At 38.4% G+C, this 17,777-nt stretch overlaps 1 protein-coding gene across 3 annotated transcripts in view; it reads right to left on the minus strand.

The window, feature by feature from the left end:
- ZNF451 (zinc finger protein 451) overlaps positions 1–17,777 on the minus strand; it is a 123,256-nt gene that overhangs the window by 66,009 nt on the left and 39,470 nt on the right. For 2 of the 3 annotated variants that reach the window (XM_049715478.1, XM_004267781.4), the window contains exon 3: positions 13,602–13,682. In XM_049715478.1, coding sequence (XP_049571435.1) covers positions 13,602–13,682 — 81 coding nt within the window. Of the gene's footprint in view, positions 1–1,968; positions 12,155–13,601; positions 13,683–17,777 lie in introns of those variants that run through there. The other variant, XM_004267782.3, reaches the window with a different exon arrangement.

Here is a 17,777-nt window from a genome sequence, read left to right on the forward strand (position 1 = left end):
CTGAGTTAGTTTTTCTTCCATACCCACCCGCTCCCATTGGGGAAGTTTGTGGGGTCCTAACAATTAAGGAGAAAGCTGTAAAGCCAGAAAAGGTTAAAGAGCAGATTCTAGTTCAGTCCCTGTGAAATTTTTTTTAACTAAAATGATGGTTTTAAAAAATGGGAAGCAGAGGTATGATTCCAATGACATAGTCCAACATACCAAAATCCGTGGGTGATCAGGAGTTGGAAGGTTACAAAATGAGGGCCACACTGGGTACAGGAAGGAAAGCTGTTCCAGAACCTCAGAAGCCAGGTTAATATGGCCTTTCCCTGCAACCCTGTCTATGCTCACCCCTGGACACTACGAAATTCTTATATACAAAGCAAATTTGGGTTGTGTCCTAGAAATGACAGCAGATTAAGGATACTGGTTATATCTGAGTGCACATATCCATGAAAGCTAAGCATATTTAGGAGAAAATAAGCAAGAATTCTTCTGTTTTAGAGGACAATGTTTATCTTTTAATGGAGCTTGGCAGTCACAGCAAAAATTCCAAGTCCAGAAATAGATAACCTGGGCGGGAAGGGAAGAGGGCTTTCTTCTGATATCTAATCTGTAATAGTGGGATTCAGTGGGTCTCTATAATTGGGGAGGGGACAGGGGAGGAAGGAAAGCCTGATATAGAATTCCCTTATTTTGTCAAGTAAGGGTATTTTTAAAAAAGGAACTAATATCAATGGTCAGCATTGTGACTTTTCATTTCATAAGAATGAAGACACAAACTTGAGCTAATACTTCAAAATTTCCCTCAGTAGTCTCATTATTGAATAAACTTAACCTTGTGAAAACTAGTTGCACTGTCCTGATTTTTCTCTTTTTGCTACAAATAACCACTTCAAACTTGAAATCAGTTCAAGTGAACGTGAAAACGGTTCTGGCCATGGACTCACAATCTTGCTCATAAAAGATCATTAGGAATAATGTCCAATGAAAATTCTACTATTTAGGCAAAAATTTTACCAAAGCAATTAATACTTTCATATACTAATCAAGTTTAATGAGCTAACAAAGATTTCCTGGAAACTATTAAAATTTCTAACATTGCTATGGAACTGTGACCTGCTATGTGAACCATAAAATAAATGCATACCAAATCTTTAAATAAGCAAATTAATGACACAGCACAAAATCCCACTTGTCAATGAAGCTATAACGTATATATTTCAATGTCTTTTTTCCACATCATTTGTATTTGTTTTTAAGTGAAAATGATCCCATTTTTTGTAAAAATATTTAGAAGAAACCAAATCTAGGCTATAAATCAAAATGTTAACAGTAGTTATTTCTGTCTAGAGGGTTTCTTTTTCCTTTTTAAATCTCTATTTTCTAATATTTCTGCATTAGAATATGCTATAAAATTGTTAAGAAAATTTTAATTACTAATGAACAAGACTGTATAAAGACAAAAAGTCTCGAGGATCTCAATCTTTTGTTTGGAAATGTAATGAATTTGGCTTAAATCACTACTTTTTGCCTTTTAAAAATATAAGTTTAACATGTATCCTTCATAAACGCAAATGGAAATTTTGTCTCTAAAAGGAACATAATGTTGTATATAACTTTTTCCCTCCAGGTTTCTTTCTGTATCTAGAAGTGCAATGACTGGATTACATTATTGCCTAAACATAACAGAAACAGGTATTAATCAAGAATTAGGGCAAGCCATTTTCAGTTCAACAGGCTGAACAGAATTCCTGAAACAACTGCTTTACTTCATACAAACTCCAGTTTCAAAGCCTATTTCTCATTGCCCATCCCTTCAAAGCTTGGGTCTCTAGTTTGGTCTTAGAGGTTTACACTCCCAGAATAAGTTCTGTTTACCAGAATCTCCTTGTACCCAACTTATAACTGAAACCACACCCCAAATAACATTTTGAAAAGCAACAATTTTTCTCAAGAATTTTATATTCAAATACAGATAGAACATAAGAGATAAACCCAGCAAAGCTGTACAATATTTATTTACCATCTCCAGCAGCAAAGCTTTAAAACCAGGAAACAACCCTTTTGTACAAAGCAATCTCCTTCCCACCCCCAAACTGGTTAGTGTTTACAAATACAAAGTACATGGAACATATGCCTTATAGGAACAAATTTTAAAACATACATATAGATATACACCATTCTGTAAAGTACTACTCAGTGAAGAAGGTTCGTACCACCAAACCTCTTCAATAAGATTCTTCCTACAATGTCTTTTGGGTTAATTACCAATATCTATATTTGTAAAACTCTCCTCCTAGGCAGAATGATTTTGATTCTCTTTAGACACAGGACCTCCCCCCAACCCCCCAAAAAACAACCTTGGAACTTAGGAGAATTTTTTAGTATCTCCTACAATGAAGCTGTGACAAAACAAAAGGGAGTTACAATGTTTCAACCCTTAGTGCCACTGCTCTACCTCTGGCACAGTAAGAAAAGAAAGAATTGTGGAGAGAGATAAGAAAAGGTGAAAGTAGCAACCAGAGCAAGGAAAGAAACTCAAAGCAGAGAAAAAACAAAAAGGAAGTTGACAAAACGTGCTCTAGGTGCTGCTGGAGATGCCACTGGCACAAGGTTCACAGGCCCTGTGCAACACATCTCCAATCTCCTAAAAAGCAACATTTTTTAAAGAAATACCTTCATTTTCTCCAAGTCCATGCTCAAATTATCTGTAAGCCAATGCACAGGGAAACAAGCCACACTGAGCTGCAGTGAGGAACATGGCCCACAGGTGGTCCTGCAGTGTGCACCTGCCCACCATGATGGAATGCCCCTCCCTCTTCAGCAGCAGCATCCTGTTCATCACCAAATCTGTTCTCCCACAGGGCCCCAGTTTGTTGTCACTGCTGGAGCCGTCCCTGGGGCTAGAGGTGTACTGATGGAGAGCTTTCCTTTGGCTCAGTTCAAGGAAAAAAAGGAACTGCCTAGATGTCCATAGTGGACAAAGAAACTTCTAGACAGACTACTTCTACGACCTTACAAGTAATGGCTACGTATCTTAGTACACTTGGAATAGGTAGGAACCAATACATTATCATGTACATTTATCCTTTCTTCAACCTGATCTCCTCCAATTGCGCCCATAGCGGCTGTTCCTTACAATTCTGAAAAACCAGATACACGATGTTCCCCACACTCATGCACACACTGATTCCTTCACCTGAATGTCTGGCTCCTGTTTCTCCACTAGCCCAATCCCGTTCCAAACCACAGCTCAAGCATCTGGTAAGAAAAGTTTTCCTGGACCACTTCAGATGGCCCTCTCTTTTGTTCCAACCTCATCATAGGCATTCCTCTAAATAGAACAATTACACTGTGTTGGTATTTCTTTCTCAAGAGAATATACCATCTCTTATTAACTCCCAGTATCCACAGACCTTCCTCAGGGCCTGCTTGCACATAGCAGGTACTGATTGTTTCCATCAGAGACACAAAATGACAAAATACCATCCATCAAAAATTGTATACACATACCTATACATTCTAGCTCTTCATTCTACATTATTTTTAATTTTTTTCTTATTGTTTATTATGAGCATTTCTTAGCTTGCACTTAAGAGACTATTTTATTTTAAATACATCTTTCAATGACTTAATCCATTGTTGGGCTTGTATTATATGTAGCTTAATGGTTCAGCCTTAAAAAAAACTGTAAACAAGGGGAACATGACATGATGACATGAAATGAACTATTATATACTATTAAATACATCTTAAGGTATATTTGTATTTATATCCAATACCATCCCACAGTTATGAGAAATCTACAAATGTGGGTAGAAACAGCATAACCACTATAGAAAGGAAATTTGTATCAGGCTTTCAAGTTCCAGGCATTATTACCTCATTTGAGAGTAGGAAAACTTAGTCTCAGAGAATAAGTGACTTGTTAATACTCAGATTAAGATCTCTGGAATTCAAATACCATGTGCTTAGCATTCCACCTTCCTTTCATTAAGCCAGTATCCTCAAGACATCAGTTAAAAAAAAATTTAAGTGTATATCTGAAACAAAAAGCGTATAACGAACAAAAGAGGTACAACAAAGAAAAACACAAGCATCAAGAACTATGACTGAAATGATCAGTGCTGAAAATGAATGGGACACAAATAAGAAATCCATGAAACAGAAGCCAACGACAACATATCCAGAAATCATCTCAGTCCAGCACAGTGAAAACTCAATGTGAGAATGAAGGTTAGGGTTTCTGATTGGACAAGTGAAATAACCAGGAATTAGTTAATAAAGACATCAAGTAATAAGGGATAAGAGTACGGCCATAAACACAAAATCCAGGGAAGGGTAGTTATTTGACAAATTACCTTCTCAGAGAGGTTAAGATTTGAGTGGCGTCTTGAAAGACAAAAGAAGGCCACTGAGTACACATTGAATTGAAACTTGGAGGAACAGTGTATATTCAAAGCTCACCACTTGAGCAAATTGTTTAATATAAGTTCCATTTCCTTATCTGCAAAATAAGAGTGCATTTCTGCCTCAAGAGTCCCTTGCAACCAACAGACAGCCTGGTACGTATACGTTCTATCAATAGAGGCTCTCTCCTCTAATCCTTCCCAGGTAGGAAGATGCCAATTAGACCCAATACTATCAAAGAGCTTCCAACATCTGTCAAAATATATTTCTGTCAAAAGCAAAAGAAAACAGGAGCTGTTATAAACCATTAGGCAAAGACCAACACGCATTCGAACCTGTGTTAAGAATCTAAATGAAACTAATTACAATTGTTCTCCCTAAGGCAGAAAGGAATGGGCTGCACACCTAAAAGCAGAAAGCTTAATGTAATTAAATGTTTTTTAAAATGGAACTGAAAATTTTAAACTATGTTTAGTGACTTGGAAAATATCTTTTTCCCCTATCATCCACATCACTGTTGCCTCACTAAATAAAAGCAGTATAGATAGAAGGACCACAAACATAATTATTTTAGCACATCACTACACTGTAAGTCAAGGCAATGTGAAACACAGCCATAACATAAAACCAGGAGTTAACAAGAGGTCTAACTGTAGCCCTTAAAATTGAATGCTGTGATAGAGCCACTTTTATGGGTAATGAAAGAAAACAGAAAGCACAGGATAGCTCATGGGGGAAAAAAAGCATATGAAAGTTAGTCTTACAAAGGGACTACTAACAGAACCCACAAGATAACATTTGAACCATTTAAGGTCAAAGAATTTCTTTTAATATTACCAGATATAAAGGATCTGCTTTCACTTCTACCAAGGAATACACTACTCAGGAATATTAGAAAACGCAATACAACTTGAGAGATCTCCGAAGTCCTAAAAGAAACTACAGACAACCTGAGAAGTCTTATTGAACTGACAAGGCATCAGAAAATCCAACAGACCATTTGAAATAGACAGTTACCTCAACAAAACCAGTAAAGTTTTTATGCCCTAGGAAAAAACCTGATTAATGTTAAAGATACAGTGTATGTCAGGGCTGTACTATAAATTCATGATGATGAACTTAAAATTTTTATTAGAGAGAAAAAATGCAATTGACCACAAACTACATGTAATAATACATTTGCACAAAGACTATACAGAAATGAGAAAATACTACCACCAGTAAACAAGAAGGCATTAAAAACTGATGAAAGTTCAATAGCCAAATACTGTGAGACCGGACTGGCTATTTTTTTTTAAAAAGGAAATTTTTAAGAGAAAACTAGAAAATCTCTTACAATAATGCTGAAGGCATTGTATTTAAACATAAAAAGCCACATCAAAATCCTGGCTAGTATAGACTGGTAGAATAAAAAATATAATCTCCATCAAAGAGATTAAGGAAGATCAGACATCCTTTTAGAAAGGGGTTTTACATAAAGGGGAAGAAAAGACCCAATACAAAGAATGAAATAACTGAGATGCTAACAACAAAAGGACATGGTTGGCCTGTGATCACTTCCAGATATATCCACGGGAAGCAAACCTAATTTTGAGTAGTATCTCAATGGTACCAAACACTACTATAAAAAAGGTTTCATTCTTATAAAGTCAAGCAAATGAAAAGACAAAGTAGTACAAAGATATCATCCCACTAATCAATACAAGAAAAAAAGATTTAATAAAACAATATTCTCATCATTCATCCAGGAAAAGACATTCCATAACATATTTTAATGGCTTACAAAACTTGTTATATCTGGATAAATAACTGAAAGATTTGCATTCAATACAGTGATCATCATCAGCTTACTGACGACTTCCACCTGTTTATTTTCTTAAGTGAAAAATGAAGACCTGATTGGGGTAAACACTAATGAAAAACTATATAGAATAGGTCCAGCCAACTAAATGACAAGAAGGAGATGCATACAGATCTGACAGTCAATTACTGGACTAGCCACTAAGTAAGAATGGTAAATTTCAAAAGACAATGGAACCTGAACAGTGCAAGTCTGGGCAAAACATGCCTCACATTAAAAAAAAATAAAAAAAAGTTTTCAGTTATTGCAGTCTTTATTTCTACAAAGATCTAATCCATAATTTCTAACCTTTACCAGAATCCCAATAAAGTATGTCCTCAAGAATACTGAATGTGGCATTTAACTCTGTTCATCCATGTCATTTAACTCTGTATCCAAGTTTACAGCTAGAAGGGATTCTGGATTGCGTCGATTCCAACCTCCTTGTTCACGGTACCTGAGAGGTTATCCTGGATGGAGCAGGCCTTAAGTTCATTATCAATCAGGTCACTTAGGTATCATTCAGTAAATTATTAGTATAATAGTAATGTAATATACTAAACAGTACCCAAGGAGCCTGAGTTTATGCTCCCCTCAAAATGACATTTTGAGGGCTAGGTAAATAAATGGAATTATACTGATAAAGAAGCTGCCACACAGTAAATAATAATAATAATAACAATAATGTTTAAATGCAATTACACTGATAAGCTGTCACACAGTCTTAAAAAAAAAGATAAAGTGTCAACAAATGTACTCATTTTCCTAATGTCCTTGTTACGTATTACCGAGTAAACACACCCACTTATCAAATTGAAGTTGTGTTACCATGGCTAAGAACAAGGTTAGACATGAGACAAATGGTTCAATCAGAAACCTAGAACCTAGATATAGAAAACAAAGCTGCCTCAATGCCCAGAAAACTGAGCCAATCACTAAAAACTAAAATAACTACTGTGAAGTTATTTAAATAAAGGGGGAGGGACATACTCTATAACCTTCTGAAATGGATCAATAGTGCTGTAATGAAAACAAAGTAACATTCAGAAGGAGAGTACATTTAGATAGTGCAATTGTACAGAAGACGAATAAACTACAAGATAAAAAAATCACTGTACAGAATTTACATAAATATCACCAGCAACATATGCAACACATTAAAATGTTAAGTTTTAAACAATAGTGTGAAATTTAAAAAGGCACTTCATATAACAATGAATAGAAACAGCATTTCTGTGTACACACAGTAACCATGAGAAATCATATCATTTCCACATACATTTTATGTCTAGTCAAACTATAACATTTTAAAGAAAAAGGATCATTAGACGCATCCCTTTCAAGAACACCAAATCACTCAACTTGCGATGATTGCTAGGCCTCCTAGAAGACCTAGAGCTGCTCAAACATCAGAGGCTGGCCTGATGGAGAATCTTGTTGAAGGCTCTGCAAATGGCAGACATGATGTGAAAACTTGTTATCTAATTATGAATTCCATACACTACTATGGTTGTCTATTAGGGCTGTTTCCCTACACCAAATCCCTGTTTTTAGTTTTATAACACCATCATCATTCAAGTATGCCAGAGAAAGACTTTAAACTAATCTTAAAAAACAGGTTAAGAATATTGTTTCTTCTGCAGTCAAGCACCCAATCTACAGCTAAACCTGCTCCCACACTTCGGTGTTCTGCCCCATCCCCACGCAACTGCCGAACCCCTTCAGAAGCTAGCCACCTGACCACCAGTTCCATGATATCTCAATACCTTTTTATTTTCAGGAAAGATCTCTGGAGATGCTTGGGCATATCAATCAGAGAGTGGCAAAGCAATGCTACTTGTTGCTACGGAGCAACATAACACAAAATGAAGATAGCAGCAATGCTGCTCTACAAACATTGAGAACAGTTAACACTACTCCACTATACACTTAAAAATGGTTATGATGGTAAATTTTATGTTTTGTCTTTTTTTAAGCACAATTAAATATAAAAAAATTAAAAAGAGCAGGTTAGGTGGAAATGCCAGAGCAGTTTCAGAGAACCAGGTCTTCAAGCAACATAATTTTGGTTTGAATTTTGGAAAATAAGAGTATCTCAAAAATCATCAAGTTGGTGACACAGTATGCAATTCAGGGAAGGGACGGGGAGAAATGGAAAAGTGGGAGCAGTGCGAAGTAGCCTCAGACAACTGGGAACATCTACGTGCAGCCGTACAGAAAAGTGTCAAGATCTCTCTCTCCAGCAAGTTTCCCACGACTAGTCCTTTCACAGAAGAAAACTACGGTGCTACAGCAAGGGCACATGAGACTGCTGAACTGGTAGAGTACACGTCGTGAACTATAAAAATCTTCGTATGACTTCTTAGGCCCTCGTTTCTTTTTAGACAGTATCAGTGCTCTTCTAGTGTTCAATTTGAAAGAATTTTTAGAGCACTGGCATGGACCTAAAACAGAAGTAAAACTTTGTGAAAAGTATAGAAAAATTAAAGGTAAATGTTAACTCTAGATATGACTTGACCAAATGTGCCAAGAGGAGACTCTATCAAGACTGCAGCTTAAGCTTCATCTACAAATAGGACAAACAGAATCAATACAGTACCCTGAAACTATCTGACAAAATAAAATAACTTCTTCCAAGTAGGGATATTTGCATCTTCAACCTCTACAGCACAAACAGGGAGAGGAAGAAAAGTAAACAAAAAGGGTGCTGAATATGGTTATGATGAGGAGGGGGAATGGGCTTCCAATAAGCTATCAAAAAGTGGGGCACCAGGGAAAGCATCAGTCACCAGTCTGCAGGAACCATGGCAAGAAACAGAAACCATATAAACCTGAAAACAGTGTCATGGTCCACTAACAGTAGACCCAAAATACTACGGTCAAGCAGATGAAAAAATAATAATAATGCAGATGTTCGACAAACCAAGAAATTACAAAATTATGAGTCTACTGATAAAATTTTTTTCTATTTGGCCAAGCAAATAATTCTAGATGATGTATTCAGACCCCTCCAATTTGGCAGTTTCTCCAACACTGAAGTCATGATGTGAAGACAAGGGTCTAAGGGCTGGGCACTGCACAGCCACTGCCTCGAGACAGATACTGTAGGACATGTAACTGAGGTATCTGCTGCCAGTTCCAGTCTGACGGAGAAATCATAATGCGAAGAACTGAGAACGAAAAGATAAGTCGTCTCTCATGGTAAGAGTCTGACTAGATTAAGGGACCAGTAAACCAAGAACACACCACTGAAGTCTTGAGAAACCATTAATGGACATCCAGAAAGAGAAGTGCATGAGATGTTCTCTCTACTACATCCACAGTTACGCTCTGAATCTGAAGGATTTCTCAGTAAAATCTAGACTGATGGCATCCCTCTTTATTACAATCAGAGGACCAGATTGTCAGGCATGTTTGGAATTCTTGCTCTTTCAAGAGTTCAGATTTGCATGCCTGGATGGTGTAACATCCTTGATTTCCAGGGCACTAATGTGCATTATCTTTTTTGTATTTAGAGCGTGATGAATTACGGAGCTCAAGAGTTTAGAAGGGAGTCAAGGTCATCTTGGTGAAAGGCCCAGATTATCCTGTGAGAACACCATGACCAGGTCTCACAGCTTGTGATATATGAGAGCTTGACAGACTTAGGAGTGACAACTGCAGAGAATTCTCTGTGTAGCTTTGGGTGGTGAAGACAGTTACTGTGAAAGTTTCTACAGAGATGTCACAGGTAGGAAAGTCTTCTTCCAGCTGGTGTCCACAGTAGACCTGGGACATCTAGCCACCCCACTGGAAGCAAACTGGATTTTGCAAATTTTGATTTGAATTTTAGTTCTTGATATACAGCTTCAAGGCTGATTCTGAAGTCTCACAGAGCTTGACAGCAGTATGGACACTTGGTGAGCTGATCACCCTGACATAAAGAGATTATAACAGATTTGTCGTTTTGTGAAGATCTGACAAACGGAAGCCTAAACAAGGAAGCACTGATGACCTAAAAACGAAGGATCTGCCTCTGGTGTTAGAGATCTAGTAGTAGGTTATTTCCAGATCCAAAATCTCCTAGTCCTCAGTTTACCAGTGAGATTTTCCTGAGGGGGAAGAAATATTTATGTTTTTCCTTAATCATAAGAGGATTCAGATTCCTGAGTACCCTCCTCTAGACTTATTTTGGACTAGAAATAACAGGTAAACCTTTGTTCAACCCTACTGAACGTCTCTACCACTCACTTGGCCAAGAAAGCATGAGTCTCTTTATTATTTACTTCATTCTAAAAGTCTAGAATTCAAATGTCAGCTGTGATCATTCCAGCCATGCGTTCAGATTCTGAGGTGCCCTCCTACCTGTAGATCCTGTGTGGATGGGAGGAGCAAGTAGCACAGTCAGCATCTTGGACAGGTGCACTGCTGAACGTGAATGGGTTACTAATTCTTGTACCCATGGCGTTCTGGAGATTCTCCCTTTTTCCTGTATCTATAGGGGTGGTTTCGGGGTTTGTACCAATCCCCTCTGGAGTATCCTCTACTGTGATAATGTGCTTTCTGGTCATGACTATAGAAGTATCGATGTTGGTTATAGTATTTGCTGTGGTCTTTATAGTCATTTTCCTTTATACTGTTTTCTTCGGCAACTACAGCATTCACATCTTGTCCAAAGAGGGAAGTACCGTCAAAGGGCAAGTGTGAGATCTTCTCTTGGGTTTTCTTAGTGAGAGATGTGAGTCGAAGCCAAGCCTGCCTTCTGTAGTCTATTGCCATTGCCATAACTCTGACCACAGAGTCCATTATATCCCTAGTAGTACAAAGCTGCCAAAGGCCCGCATCCATACCATCAGATATTATACATCTTGCTTTTCCACGATCAAACTCTGGGTCATGGACCAGATCCTCCATGTCTTCCCAGAGTTTACGCTGATACTGAGTCATATAGGCCATGTAGCTAGCAGCTCGGGCTGCAATGGAAGCAGCATGGTAGAATCTACAACCCATGACCTCCATTTCTTTCGAGGTAGAATCCAGAGGTGATGTTGTGCTTCCTCTCTTGCTGTGCTCTAATGCTTCTACGATGGGGCCCCCGGCCGGTGGATTTGGTTGGAAAGGAGAGGTATCCTTGGCCACAGGATACACCCTGTGTCCCATGAAGGAGGAAGGATGGCAATCAGCAGGGTCTTTAAAAACCTCAGTGGTGGCGATTCTCAGAAGAGGATGCAGTGGAGGGACCAAACGTTTCTTAGAAGTCACACAATCAGGTTTCCCTTCACATGGTTCTGCTTCGGACTGTAAAGTGACTCTCTTGATAATACCTCTTTGTTCCATTCTTTTCAAAAGCCCTGTGAAACTAGACTGACTAGGGTCACCTGGCTGCCCTTTGTCATCAGCTGAGGGGGATTTGCAGTCAGCTTCTTCTTCCACTGTGGATAAATGTTCTTCCTTGGAGGTAGAGATGTCCCAAGGAACCGAGGAATTCTTACTTGGCCTAGAATGATGGAATCGAAAACAGCTCCTGGACTGCAGATCACGTATCACTCGGGACATCTCAGCCACTTGTGTCTGGAGATAGAGGATGGCATCCTGTCCGTGCTGTGAAGCAGAAGACTCTACAGGTAAATCCTCCTTGACCTCTGAAGAGGCCAAAGATTCTTGGGGGACCAGAAGTGGAGATGAAGGCAGAATCTGGCAATTTTGTGATGGCTTAAGCGTCTCTGTCTCAGAGATCTTAATAACTGAATTACTTTGATCACTTTTCTGGTTCTCCAATGGGTTCTCAACAGAAGAAGGTTGAGAAACTATCCTGTGTGGACTGCTGGTACAGCTCCCAGAGGAGGAGCTGCTGTCTCCACTGGGAAGAGGAACACTGCAGCTAGAGCACATTTCTGGGCGATGACTCTCAGAGGATGGCACCTTAGACTCAGGCATTCTCTGGGTTATCCACATGAACAAGAAAACCAAGGAAGAAAAAAAATATGCTTTTAATATGTTAACTTTCAAGTGCAGAGATGCATGTCCAGTAAGTAGAACTCAATTTTTTAAATTATTATAATTAACAATATACAATCCACTTCAGGTCAGCAAGGGGACCACAGAAGTCAAATCCACAAATTTCACTACCCCAAAGGCCCCAAACCAACTACTGGCATTAACCTGGCACTGTGTCTATGAAAAAGAGTAAAAACAAGCCCAGGTCAAGGGGTGCCATCCTAGCCTGCTGCTTGTTCCCATGCTAGAATAAGAAGAGGCAGCAAGACTACTGGTGAAAACAATTAAAAAAAAAATCCCATTCAACATATGTAAGGCAACAAGTAGAAGTTAATAATGGCAAAGAGAACTTGGGAAAAGTTCCACTGAGAAGAAAAAACATTTCTAGAAGTCCTGCACTGCAGAGTCACTTTTAAATCCCTTTAAAAATTCTCATTCACTCTCCATGAACAAAATTTTCCAGTTGCACAGTTCTACTCTACGGTTTGTAGTTTTCAAGGAGCTTTGTTACCTCATTTCATCCTCACAACAACCCTGTGAGGTAGGTATTATTCTTATGTGGTAAAGAAACTAAGGTTAAAAAGCTACTTATCCAAATTCACAGACTTAATAAGAAGTAAAGCTGACACTAAAACCTAGGTATTTTGATTGCAAGTTCAAGTCCCAATACTTTATATCATACAGCAAGTAGCTTTCTGGCCGCCTTGAACACACAGCCAGTTCTCTAATGAATCAAGAAAAGAGCCCATTAACAGAAATTCGGGCTAAGACAAATGAAAGACAAGATTTCTACAAAGTGCTCAGCTACTTTGGTTCTCAGAGTAGGGGAAGCATAAGTTTAAAGGTCAAACCCACAACCAATAAATCACAGGTCAGAGAGAAAACCCCAAATATGAGGGGGAAAGAGGAGGTTAAAAGGATGACGCCTGAATAATCCACAACCCTTCCCCATATTCCATTTCTAAAGGATCTTCACATATCCTTTCTTCCAAGATACAACAAATTTTCTGTGGCCACGTGGTTCTGGAAGAAAAGGATCCAGTTCTACAGGGCACCTGAGGAGAGACAGGAAAGGAGAAGGGAGCCAAAAATCTTGCAGTTTTATTCCATTTCCCTTTTATCAGATATGGCCTCCAAGGCTTAGAACTTTCCTGTGTCACATAATCCTTTCAAATCCTCGCTGAAAGTAGAGGAACAAAGCTGGAAGCAGGAGATCTTCTGGGCAGAGGACTCCCTGGACTACCTTTCAGGGCCATTCTAACAGAAACAGGCCGTTCTCTAAAGCACAATAGCACCTAAACACAGCCATCGCTGATTTGATGACTCTCTTTAGAGAATGCTTCTTAAATGCCAGAAGTGAAGAAATGCAAGTCAAATGTAATATACTTACCTCACTCTGAGAGGTGCTAGGCTCTTCATCATCACTGCTGACCAGATCAATGTATTCCAGAACAGGTCTCAATGGTCCTTCCTAGGAAAAAATGAACAAATTAACAAGTCATGGAGAGTTATTCAAACTAAATTAGCATTTAAAACAATCCTTTTTGTCGATGCTGGGATTTATTGGCAAGAACTCTTCTGAAGAGGAAGCCTTATGGGTGGTAGAAAATAATCAAAACAAATGCAGATGAAAATATTCATAGCACAAGACTAAGAAATGATGACAAGACCTAAAAGAGACTCGGCCAAGGTAGGGTATTAGGACTGTGTTGATTCCTTGGGGAGAGGATTATTAACACAGGAATAGTGCTACAAGGTCAGATACTGTAAGCCAATGCTTTTCAGATGGGATGGGTATCTCTGACTAGGAGCTAGGCTGTACTTCCGACTCCTACAGTCACACATCAAACCTGGTTCTCCTTCATCTTTTCTTTCCATCCATACTGACTCCACGGCAGACCAAGCCTTGAATGCTAAGCTTAAAAGCCTAGATTTTATTCTGTAGGCAAAAGGGAATCAATAAATACTAAGATGGGAATAAGATCATGAGAGCTTACCTTAAGAAGATTAATCACATAGAGAAGTATAGAAAGCAGGATAATTAATCAGTCCACACACATAATAATGCAAAACTAAAATAGTGGTGATGGCAAAAATAACAGTGATGCTGTGGTGCATATACAAAAGGATATACAGGTAAGATGAAAACAGAAAACAAAAAACAAAAAATGATTGACTATAAAAACAAAACCCCAACAACCACAAGGAGTCAAAGTGGTCACTAAGGTTTCAAGCTTAGGAGACTAAAGGATAGACATAAATTTGGAATACAAAGACAGAGCTGGCATTCCTTTGGCCATAATGGGATGATGTACGAGGGGTACACAGAGGCACCTGGCAGACAGCTGGAAATGCAAGCCTGTAATCTGGGTATAGGAAAGTAACTGGAAATGGAGACTGGAAAGATGCTCCCCTACAAGACTAGTAACTCTAGAACTAAACTGAAACTATGATATTGCCAAGGAAGAAAGCAAAGAGGAGAAAGAAGGGATTCAAGGAGGCTCTTGAGGAAACGATGGAATTTTAGGATTTAGGAAGAAGAGCTAAGTAGGTAATCAGAGATCTGAGAAGAATCAGAAATGCACAAATTCAAAGAACCTAAAGACAGAGAAAACCTCAATGAAAAGGTGTCAATGCTAAATGTGGCCAAAAACACTGAGCACCGAAAAAAAAAAATGCCACTGAATTTAACAACAAACAGAGCAACTTTCAAGATAGCAGTGAGCATACCAGTCAGGCTCTAAAAAATTAAGCTGAAAATGAGGCAGTAAAGGCCAAGAGTAAAGATTATTCTTTGAAAAATTCTACTATGTTTAAAACAAGAGAAAGGGACATGGGGGAGAACATGGCTGAGGGAAAGATTTCTCAGGATTGGGAAAGACGGCTGTTGGGAAGCCAAAGTGATATATTCAGTGGAAAAATTAAGAGAAAAAGACCTCAGGTCAAGAGACAGAAGCTAAGATCTAGTTAAAGATCCTCTTCCTGAGAGGAGGCATCCAGTCTCAAAGACAGTGTATTTCTCCCCTAGGCTGCAACTTCTCTCCAAGCAGGAAACTGCTTTCCCTGCAGGTGGTGATTTAGCCACTAAGATAAAACCAGAGAGCAAAACTTCTGGGCAGGGTTCATGTAATAAAGTAATTAGGATTTCTGCCTGAGCTGTAAAAATGGACATTTAAAAAGAGGATTAGAGAGACAGATATTCTGCAATGTGTGGTCAACAGAGATGAATCACCTACTTTAAGACCCAAACCTACCATTTGTAATAAGGTTATCAAAATCATACATTCAATCCAAGAAGGTAGTAGAGGAGATAAAAATATAATAGCTTGCTCTCCTCAAGAAATGTACGTTAGGAACTTTTATTACACGCCCAGTGAAGCAGCACACCAAGAAAGTCCCTGAGGTACCAGAAACACACAGAGGCTGGGGCAGAGCTTCCATGAAGGGTTGGCAGGTAGAGAAAAAAGGGAGATGAAAGGATAACTGGGCACAAAGCACAAAGTAGAACGGGCAGGAAAATGGTCACAAACAAGATGAAAAAGTAGCTGCAGAAACAGGAGAAAGGGCAGGAGTAAGGACAGATGAGAAAAAGTAGCATAAATATCCTGCTGGGGTCAACCACTAAACTGATACCCAGCCACCTCTGAACTACTGAACAATGACAACTTATGATTCACACTAATTAAGAGAGCAGAATAAAAAGAATCAGGATAGGAAGTCCATACATGAGAAAAAGCAGGGGTCATTGAGAGTATTCATTCACTCAACGAATATTATGGAGTTATAACTGACAGAATGGTAGGAGAAGACAGCATGTGTTTGAGACCTAAAAAGGCAAAGAGGCTGAGTGGAAAAACAACGGAAGATAGATATTCCAAAGGAAAATATTACTTACAAACAAACACTCTAACTGTAGCTAATTTTCACAGTGGATATGGCCAAACTTCCACCATAACGAACCTAAGGAATCAAAACCCTTTGGTACTCCGTTGATTTTACTCTAATCGGGAACATGTGTCACTGAGCCCTGTACAGGCAAAGGTACTAAACTTTTCACGTATGTTATTTCATTCAATCCCCACATTACTTCACTATTGTACCATTTAACAAAGGAGAAAACTAACTGAGGCCCATCTGGTTCTCTCTCTAATCACATCATTGGCTGTGTGGTCTCTAATCACTTAATTCTGAGGCAGTTCCAAGTATACACACTATGTTTAAATCAATGCTTATTTCCTAAGTTTCAGAGATAAGATACTTTCTCTTCCTTTAATTTGAGGAAAAAGTCTACCTGCTACTGTCCCCAACTCTGAATAACTCACAACACTAGCCAAAAAATAAGTTATTAATTCTCCTCAAACAGTAATAATTATAATACAAATATCAAGAAAAGGCAATTTCTTACTACATTTATAATGGCTGCTTATATTCTTAAAAAGTATAAATGCATGTGGTCCTCCAATTACAAGGTATTTTATTTAAATTTGCTTCATCCATCAACTAGTGAACCATCATTCTCATCCCCTCTGTACCAGTAACAAAATCAAAGGATTCTACTCCAAAGCCACACAATTTAGGGGCAGGAGCACAGGCAGAAGCAAAACACGGGTTTTTTTTCCCACATAGAGAAGTTAGGGACATAGTTTACTTCTGCAGTCCCGCCCGATTCAAACATTTCAAATGATTCCCAAATGCCTGCTCTAAGTTCAAATTTAGTCCACAATTCAAAATCTATACTATCCGGCCCATCCTTCCTTCTCCCACTTAAAAAAAAGTACCCTTCAGAACTAAGCATAATCCTCTCTGCTCTCCCATTTTGATGACTTTCCTTGTTTCTTCTTAAAATACTCTTTTAAACACATACAAACACTAAATGCTTCCTATGAAAAATAAACTGAAAATCGTATGTCTTTTTTTTTTTTTTTCAGCACCTTGTACTTTTTATAAAAGAACTTTCTACTAGAACTATTTACAAAGTCCTCATCCCTATCTCATCTCTCACACTGAAATACTGACACTTACGGGTAGGATGTACTTCCAACTAATCTCTGTAGCTCTAAGGTACTTAATTCAGGACTTTGCTCCAACATTATTTTTATTTATTGAGCTAATACAACCCCAAGACACGCAGCCAAAAGACACCCTCATTATTTGTCCATGACCCCCCGAAGTAATTTATGAAAATATACAAATATTCCACATGTTCAATGATTCCACATTATACCAATCATCTTGGTTGAAGCCTAAATCTCATGTGCTGTTATCAAGATTATGACAGGCTGTCTCAGCAGTTTTTATACCTTTGTATCTAGAGTAGCACTGTGAAAGATCACGTCATTAGCCCTGAGTTAAAACAGTTTTCTGGGAGTAAATTAACTAACATATCTGCAGTTTCAAAGAATGCAGAGAATAAATATGGTGGCTGAATAAGGGATCATATTACTAAATTAAACAGAAAATTAGAGCAAAAGACCTAAATGAAAAGTTTGTATAGTAATATTCTGTCTCTTGAGTTAAAGCACTGTTTACACATGTGTATTGGCTTCGCAAAAATCAGACGGTACAC

The sequence above is a fragment of the Orcinus orca genome, chromosome 10 (assembly GCF_937001465.1).
Source record: "Orcinus orca chromosome 10, mOrcOrc1.1, whole genome shotgun sequence".
NCBI lineage: Eukaryota > Metazoa > Chordata > Mammalia > Artiodactyla > Delphinidae > Orcinus > Orcinus orca.